Source organism: Malus domestica, chromosome 17 (genome assembly GCF_042453785.1).
Source record: "Malus domestica chromosome 17, GDT2T_hap1".
In the NCBI taxonomy this organism is placed as follows: domain Eukaryota; kingdom Viridiplantae; phylum Streptophyta; class Magnoliopsida; order Rosales; family Rosaceae; genus Malus; species Malus domestica.
This window is the reverse complement of record NC_091677.1, coordinates 30,011,495-30,021,195: the sequence shown is the minus strand read 5'-3', so window position 1 is coordinate 30,021,195 and position 9,701 is coordinate 30,011,495. Positions and strand designations below refer to the sequence as shown.

Sequence of the window (9,701 nt, the reverse complement as noted above, 5' to 3'; positions counted from 1 at the left end):
CATGAGTTGATCATACCCTTATGAGCTTTTCTACTTGCGTCTAGAAGACATATAATTTTGACTTAATGCAACTTCTCACTTTTCTCCTTAGCCTATGGGTTTTTCTCCCACCTTGGGTTTTACCATAGCGAGATTTTGTGAGTTTTACCTTTTATGCATTCTTCTATTGATTTGAGACTCGCATTCGCTCATTATGCCGACGACTTCATCAACTGTACTTACTTCATCGCTGAAGACCTGGTGCGCAATTTACTTGAGTATTTACAAACTCAAGGGGGAGTGTTGCAGTCTTATTAGATTAGGAATGTGATTGTGTAAATTCTAGTAGATCTAGGAATATCTCTTATATTCTTATTATGAGTTGATTATCTATTAATTATATATACATCGTGCACTTGAAGAATTGCAGAAAGATGTTGCCAGAATTGTCTCACGTCAAAATCTAATCTGATGGAGCTGTAAACAACATCACGTAACTGTGCATTCCAGAATGTGGATATGAAATATTGGTTATTACTGTTTGCAGGGTTTGGGAAACGATATAATTATAGGGGAGGTTTTGCCGAAATTTCGGTAGAATTTTAGAGTATGTTTGACTAACCATAATTTTTTTTTCTAGCTAAGAAAAACACCTAATGCCCTTGCCAATAGTTGAAGACAATGAAGGTCACCCATGTGATCAAGAATTGTATCACGATCGGATAAGACTAGTGGCATAACACTATGGTCCACGACGTCTGGCACGTCGTTTGAACCTTTTGCCCTATATGGTGGAAATTTTGGCCGGAGAGTCAGAAGGCAGATGTTTGCGATTGTTTGTCGGTAAGTATCCGACTATTTTATATTTGTTATATATATATATATATTATACTAATAAATTACGTAATATTTAATACTATGTTTATATTTGTTAAATTATAGACATACTACAATTTCGGCAACATTAACGAGTCCATGGCCACCCACCTAAAGAGACTCTTCACTGACCGCTACAAGCAATGTAAGAGTGAACTCCACAAACGATTTGAGTTGTTTAATGATCCGGGGGTCGCTCCCCTAAAGGGTGTCCCGCTAGAGTTGGAGGAACGCCTAGAGGAATGGGCGTGGCTCTGCTACCATTTTCAGGATGAGTCCTCTATGGTACGTCTGTTATTACGCCTTAATTAACTATTGTTTTTTTTAATTCTTATGTTAATTAATTTTTTTATATATTTTCTTCAAATATTACAACTAATACGTTCATTTTGTGTATAACAGAAGACGGAGAAGTCCAACAAGATCAACCGAGACAAGAAGACTCGACCAGTCAGGAATGAGGCCCTTCTCATATAGGATGAAGGCTCGACGGCAAGTAATAAAACTTTTCATAGTCCAATTTTTATATGTGACAAATATTTATTTCTTTTTTGTGCACTAACATTTTTCTTAACTTTTTCTGTTCCAGGGTGATTTAAAACTCCCCGAGATCGACGTCTTCAAGGATATTTATGTTCAACCCGGGGATAAGTTGACCGAGCAACTGCATGTTAGTATAGCTAAATTCTTATTACTCTCTTACACTTCCAACTATTTTAAAAATTAAATTAAATATTAAATATTAAATATTTTTAATATTTCCTTTCTTTTTGTCACAGGCGGCGATGTTAGAGAAGAGCCAGTCTGTTCTTCAAAAGACCGCCTCCCAGCTTCCTCTAGACACCACGATTGAGGTTGTGGATCTGCCCAAGGATGCAGGGTTTTGGAGCCTAACAGAGACCTTGGATTAGACCCTTGATCGGAGGCCGGGGAAGTATAGCCGGGAGATTGGGAATGCCCGGGAGCGAGACATTGGGCCTCTTCATCGACATATTTAAAGGACGAAGTCACAACATTGACGCAAGAAGTGGACAACACCTAAGGAGTGAATTTATGTACACCTAGAGTTAGATGTCTCTGATCATACAAGCCCTCAGCTTGTCCCACTAGATGTTGCCCTGTCCACCTCCGAGCCCCTCTACCCGGAACAGAGCTAGCACCTCGACCAGTTGACCTCTAAGCCTTTCCAGCAACCTACCACCATCGACGCAGTAGACTTGTCAAACTTTTTTATTTAGATTTTCTGTTTCCCTTACTTTTAAAACTTTTGAAATTGTACGTACATTTTTCTTTATATTATAAATAAAACAAATTTATTAATTATTTTACAATTTAATTAAAAAAATGTAATTAACTTTTTTTTAAAATTATTGTTACAATTTAATTTTAAAAAAAATTGTTGTTTTAATTTAAAAAAAAATGTTTTCAGAACGCAAAAGAAAAAAAATATGTATATTAAACTTTACACAACGAAACCTTTTGTCGTGTAACAATAAATGCCACAACCATATTCGGCGCGTAATAGTAATATGCATACGACAAACTTGTAACAATTAAATAATGTTAAAATGACTCTAATTTTGTTGCATGAACATTTACTAGACGAAACGTTTCGTCGCGCAATGCTTTACTAACGCAACTTTTTCATCCCCACATGAGTACGATATGACAACATACTTTTGCCTCATTGTATTTCACACGACAAATTAAGCTCTTTGTTCTGTTACATTTAATGCGACGAATCATTTTTTCAACACACAGTCACTTGTTGTGCGAAAAATTTCATTATTTTGTCTCGCAAATTTTTTTTTTCATGACCTTTGTGCGACAAATATTTCTTCACCTAATAACTTATGCGACAAAATTTTACCTTCTGCGACCAAGTGTCCTTCGTCGCGAAAACTGTAAAATGTAGAAGTGAATGTTGACCAAATTCACCCTACGAACTAGTTATTTCCTAAGGGCAAGGTTTCGTAGGGCAACCCCAATTTTCTGATGGCGCAACAATATCACACAGTTTTTGCGCATATATAGTTGCGTGCCTGAAATGACACTAAATATGGAACCATATTTCAGTTTTTTTATTTTGTTGCTTTGGTATATAAGAACTAATTAACTAAGTTGTGTTCTAGAATTAAGATAATTCAAATCTGTTCATTGATTGATAACAGTACTGGATGACGGTGTTTGTTTCCATGAACAACAACATTTCGGACAAATGGATATAATTTGTATAAATGGTACTTGATTAATAGCTCATTCCTCATATCTAATTCTCTCTCGCTCCGTGTTAAGTGATCTCATTTCTCTCTGATAAGTTATATGTTTCTCTCTCTCTCTCTCTATTCATTTATCTAGCTCTATAGAGATGGAGATGGCTGACCAGAGAGCAGAAAATAACGTCGTCTCCGGCCAACCCCAGAATAGTATTGCAGACTTTGATCCCCCAAAGAAACCCAAGACAAAGAAGTTCGCTGTTGCCTGTGCCGTTTTGGCTTCAATGACGTCGATCTTACTGGGTTATGGTAATTGTTCCTTAAAACTCATGGATATTGTTAGTGGTTGTGGTTCTCTAATGATACACTCATTCTCCACTCCTGTTCTTATTTGATTAAAAATATCATCTTACTATTGCAATCCGCCATTCTCCGTTCCTACTCTTTTTGTTTTGGAAGAAACTTCTCCACCTGAGACGCATGCTTATTTCAAATTTATTTACAGATATTGGTGTAATGAGTGGAGCGTCTCTCTTCATCAAAGAAAACCTCAATATCAGTGACGTTCAAGTTGAAGTTCTTAACGGTACCTTGAACATATACTCTCTCATTGGCTCCGCCTTGGCCGGTAAAACCTCTGACTGGATTGGACGCCGGTACACCATAGTACTTGCCGGAACAATCTTCTTTATTGGAGCTCTCCTCATGGGTTTTGCCCCGAACTACGCCTTCCTCATGTTCGGTAGATTCATTGCCGGAGTTGGAGTTGGCTATGCTCTTATGATAGCTCCTGTCTACACCGCCGAGATCTCTCCGGCCTCGTTTCGTGGCTTCCTCACATCTTTCCCCGAGGTTTGTTTCATTACCACGTTATATTATCATATAATATAGTAACTATTTTTGTTATTAGCCAAGGCGTAAATATAAGCATCTAAGTATTTGAAAAAAGTTATGCTTGCAAGACCATATATTTATATCACATTTATGTATCATCTCATGTGACAAGTGGTGCATACACTGAACATTCAATAAGATAAATTCATTAATTGATGTGGCATTTAAACCATCACTTGCCACGTCCGAAGGGGTATAAAAATATGGTAAAAAAATGTGATATTCTAACAATTTCCTCGTAAAAAGTAAGGGAGTGTTATTCATACACTCCTTTTTACCTCCCACATACTCTTGTTAGTTTTTGTCCACTGGTTTTCTTCAATTCATTCGATCTGACGGCCAAAAATTGAGAGAATGTGCGAGATGGTAAAAAAGAGTGTGAATAGCACCACCAAAAAAATACACATTAGTGTATCATCTCATGTGGTAAGTGATGTATACAACTACCATTCAATGAGATAAATTCATTAATTAATGTGACATATACACATCACTTGCCACATTAGATAGTGCACAAATGTCATATAAAAATGTGCTCACCCTAGAATTTTCCTGAAATATCTACTGGGTGGCACTATCCATACCATATTTTACTTTCCATACACACCCTCTGAATTACCGACCGCAAGATCAAATGAAATAAAGAATATCAAAAGGCGGAAATTAACAAGAGGTGTGTGAAAAATAGTAATGGATGTGTAGATAGCACCACCCTATTTATTGTTTCGTAAACCTCTCACATGCATGCACGTGGAGTTTATATTAATAGAATTGATCATTTTGAAAATATGTAGGTGTTTGTTAACGTTGGTATATTACTGGGGTACGTATCCAACTTTGCCTTAGCCAAGCTCCCAATCCACTTGAACTGGAGGATCATGCTCGGCATCGGTGCAATTCCCTCAGTTTTTCTAGCCCTCGGCGTTTTAGCCATGCCCGAGTCACCACGTTGGCTCGTCATGCAAGGGAGACTCGGAGACGCCAAGCGAGTACTAAATAAAACATCATCTTCTGAAGAGGAATCTCAGCTCAGACTAGACGAGATTAAAGAAGTTGTAGGAATCCCCAAAGACTCAAAGGATGAGGTCGTTCAGGTTTCTAAACGCAGCAAGGGTGAAGGTATATGGAAGGAATTGCTCCTCCGCCCCACGCCGGCCGTTCGCCACATTTTAATAGCAGCCCTTGGTATCCACTTCTTTCAACAATTGTCGGGTACAGACTCTGTGGTTTTGTACAGCCCCAGAATCTTCGAGAAGGCGGGAATCACTTCTTACAATGACAAGCTACTTGCAACCGTGGCTGTTGGATTTGTCAAGACCATTGCAATCTTGGTGGCAACATTTCAAGTTGATCGGTTCGGACGTCGTATTTTGCTTTTGAGCAGCGTGGGTGGAATGGTAGTTTCTTTTACGCTGCTCGGTGTGGGTCTTACGGTCGTTGATCAATCCCATAGCAAGGTCCCGTGGGCCGTCGGGTTGTGCATCGCCATGGTACTATTCATCGTCGCTTTTTTCTCCATCGGGTTGGGACCCATCACGTGGGTCTACAGCTCTGAGATCTTTCCGTTGCAGTTGCGCGCGCAAGGGTGCAGTATGGGGGTGGCCGTAAACAGGTTGACGAGCGGGGTCATCTCCATGACTTTTATTTCATTGTATAAGGCCATCACGATTGGTGGGGCCTTCTTTCTTTATGCGGGAATTGCTGCGCTTAGTTGGGTCTTCTTTTATACGTTGTATCCAGAAACGCAGGGTCGATCCCTTGAAGATATGGAGGTCTTGTTTGGTAAATACCACAAGTGGAGAGAAGCCAATGCCATGCTTAACAAGACTAAGCAAGCTGATCATGGTTTGGGTGACGACAACAAGGCTCAAATCCATTAGGAAAAGAAGGCCAATGCTTAATCAATGTTTAATGCACTTTATGATGATGATCAATTCCTTTATCTCATATATTTCAGTTATATGTAACTGTACTTACATCTATAAGAATAATTTTCATTAAAACCCCAAAACTTGTTTGGTATGTAGTGAAGTTGAAAATTGTGAAAACTTTTGGTTTTCATCTTTAGTGAGACATAGATCTCGAGCAATCACTCCAGCCATTATATTAAATTTTATACTTTTAAGAAGAATAATGCCAAGGAACCCAATTTTCAAACCAAATTTTGTAAACCAAATGATACGGTTGTTTATGGTTGGATTATTACTTAAGTGTTGATTAACATGCTTAACTCCTATTGATGATACATCATTTGGTTTGCAAAATTTGGTTTAAAAGTTTGCTACCTAGCATTATCCTTCTAAAAAAATCACTAAACACAGCACATGAAAACCCCAGTCTACCTACACATCCATTGACTTACCTGTAAACCCTCACCCTCGCTTATTGACTCTCCCTTTATTCTTCTCTCTGATCCTAGCGTCCCTTCTAACATTTTCTAGTGGACACAAAATCTTCATCATCAAGATCGATCGAGCACACAAGTTCTGTGCTCACTCTCACCTTTTGGAAAAGTTCAGAGTTTCAGACATCTTATTTTCTTTGTTAAGTAACAAGACGTTCTATGGATATGTTTGGTAGATGTGTTTAATATATAATTGTTTGTTCTTGTTAGAACATTTAGTTAATTTGGAATCTTCTCCGTAATTGCAAGAAAGTAAATTTTTAGAGTAATTATTTTAGGAATTCGTCTCATATGGGTTTTGTCAAACCCTATATATATATATATTCTACACATTGTATCACACAATCAGGGAATCATATTTCTATATGGTATCAGAGCAGGTTGCTCCATGTATGATGCTCGACGGCTACCCGTGCTCTATGTCACTTTATTTGTGTTGGAGTAAGGTCAGGAAGACTAAATTTATAGACAAAGTTTTGAAAACCAAAGGACATAAAAATTGATGATTGGTTTATTACTTACATATTGATAAACGTGTTTATTCTTATTGGTGTCACATCATTTAGTTTATAAATTTAGTCTCTAAATTTGGTCTCCCTAACATTACCCTTTGTGTTGTCCATGTGCTAGGCATGAAAATTCAGTGACACACTCTAACCCCAATAACACAAGTTACAAGGCCGTAATATGTTGTCCGCCACTAAATTGACCACATGAACCCATCATAAGATGACGTCACAAGCCGACTTAGTGATGAAAGCCATCGTAAGATAATTATGATGTGAATGAATTTGAACCAAACTGTTCTTTATTAATAATCAAAACAGTCTACTAAGCAAACCTCATCAACCTCCCCACTTGGGGACACATGTTCGAGGATGTAATTTCATCCTTATCACATTACACCAAAGCTGATAGCAACCTCACACAACAGTTAACCCAAAACAATGTAGTGTCATACATAATCAAGTGTACAATCATGCAATTATTATATACTAGAATAAACTGTAGTAAGGGACTCATCACCAAAATACGAAGGTGAAGGTCTCACTGCCAAGCCTACTCTTCACTTCCTGGGTTATCCTTGTTCTCACTATGTCCTGAGGCGTCGACAAAATAAAGTGTGAGTGGATCAAGTTTATCTAGTTAAAATCATTTGAATATAATAACCCTCGTTTTGAAATCATATATATAGTCAAAACTATATACATTTAACACTACCATAACAGTAATCAAGTTTATATCACATCGCTTGTCATATCAAAGAATGTAAATTCCATTCACACTATCAAAGTAATTCAAGTGTATAGCAAGCAGGTGAAGTGGCATTTACCTGATCGATGACTAGCGTCTATTAACAAATCTAGATTTTTCTGGAAATATCAGTACCTGCAATAAACCTATGATCGTAGCTATCTATACGATATATATGATGACCATTTGGTGAAAATGAATCACCAATAGTCTTAAGATATCATTCAAGTTTAACTAGATTTAAGTCTCCTCGAAGACTACTCAAGAACAAAATATAATATAATATATTATATTATATTATACATCAAATGGTAACTAGAGCGTCCTTCCTCGTTAGGCTCCTTGCATGATTCCTTTTTAATAGCTACTAAATTAATTAATCACACATTTGAAGAAAAAATTAATCAACAAATAAAAATAAACTAATCTTCAATCAATTGGGAGAGGAAGAGATGGAGGAGAGTGTAGGGTGTTAGTGTATAAGAGAGAGAGAGAGAGAGATGTAGGGAGAAACAACAGCCGCCGAGGGGAGATGGAAAGGAGAATGGGAATAAAGAAGAATGCACAGACCTAATTGGTGATGTAGTGTTTGCCCGACGGGCACCTTCACTCAGTCGTCGAGCAAATGTGTTTCTGCTCGCTTTTTAACACATCGGCATGGTACTTTGTTAAAACCAACTGAAACCATTAGTAAATGAAATTGTCCGTCGGGCAAATTGAACTTAGCCAACGAATCATTGTTTCGTCCCGCAAGCCACAATGGCTTGCGGGCCAAATTTTTTGTTGGCGCCAAATTCTTGCCCTAGGACAGTCAAATGTGGAAAACTTTCGTCACCTAAAGTGCATTTGAGTGATGAAAACAGTAATCTGTCAGTCAAATGTGGAAAAATTTACGAGACGAAGGATTTTGCCGCGCAAGGTACCTTTTCTCAACGAATAAAAACCTTCATCATGCAAAGGCCTTCAAGTAAATGCGGGTAAGGAGTTTTTTGGCACCAAATAGTCGCATGATGAAGAATTTCCCGTGTAAACATTACGCAAGAAATTTTATTAGGTGAAGGGCTCTAAAATGGTTAGTGCACATTGAACTCGTCGTATTTACTGCGTACTTTATACGACAAAGGTTTCGTCGGGCATGGTTTTTGGGACCATGTTTCGCGGTCAAATTTTCGTCTCGCAAGGTCGTACAGGTTATTTAAAAGTATAGTTTCACTTTAACTTTTTCTCACATTGGTTTTCCCACAACCCTAAATTTCTTCCCGTTTTCATTATCCTCAACCCCCTCCCCCCCAAAAAAATATCCTAAGTCTTATTTTTATTTTGGTGAAATGGCCGATTCCGTTGCTCTCATAACTAAGCAATGTAAGGGAGAAGGATTTGGGCAAGGTAATAATTAAGTTTTTGTGGATGTAATTTTTATATTTTTGGAAAAACAATTTTGGGTGAATCACTTACTTTGATTTTGAAATTTATGTTTTGTTTCCACAGATACTGCAAATAAAAAAACCCAGAGATCGGTGCAGTCTCAAAAGGACGAAAGTGCACAACGTAAGCGAATCATTTATGATGATATGAGGGGATTGAATACGACGACAAATGCGAAGCTTATGCACAACATTTGGGTACTAGTGCGGAACAACTGTTTTACGGAGCGGGTGTCTTGGAACAATTTGCCCGAGGACCTGAAGAAGTCTATGTTGGCTGAATTATCAGTAAGGGTAAATTAGTAAAATAATAATTATTTTTGTTAAATAATATATTATAACGTGTAATTTGTAATTATTTTTTGTGTCACAATGTAACTATATTATTTATATTACGGATCAACGCTTGATGAAGTTGATATATGAGATGTTCAAGATGCATTACCGGCAGTGGTGGCCTAACGTCTAGCGACACGTAGAATTACAGGCAAATCCTAACGGACTAGTAGAGTAGAAGTGTTAATTAAGTGTTGTGGATGAATAACATATGTTTATATTTATGTATTTGGGGACGATGTTTTTAATTATTTCTTAAATAAGTATTTGAATTAAATTTTCAATTTAATTGATTAGTTGGTTAATTTGATTTATTTG

At 37.4% G+C, this 9,701-nt stretch overlaps 1 protein-coding gene across 1 annotated transcript; it reads left to right on the top strand.

Annotated features, from left to right (window-relative positions):
* The first annotated feature begins 3,223 nt into the window (after positions 1-3,223).
* Positions 3,224-5,845, top strand: LOC103432286 (putative polyol transporter 1). The gene is made up of 3 exons (XM_029097788.2): positions 3,224-3,380; positions 3,577-3,923; positions 4,760-5,845. Exons 1-3 carry the CDS (start codon positions 3,224-3,226, stop codon positions 5,843-5,845), a joined length of 1,590 nt encoding a protein of 529 aa, XP_028953621.2.
* Positions 5,846-9,701: the final 3,856 nt, after the last annotated feature.

Bases quoted from the DNA above. Each gene is read 5' to 3' on its own strand.
- LOC103432286 (XM_029097788.2), top strand. From the start codon at position 3,224: ATGGAGATGGCTGACCAGAGAGCAGAAAATAACGTCGTCTCCGGCCAA. The intron at 3,381-3,576 runs GTAATTGTTCCT...ATTTATTTACAG, and splicing joins GTCGATCTTACTGGGTTATG to ATATTGGTGTAATGAGTGGA. The intron at 3,924-4,759 runs GTTTGTTTCATT...GAAAATATGTAG, and splicing joins TCCTCACATCTTTCCCCGAG to GTGTTTGTTAACGTTGGTAT.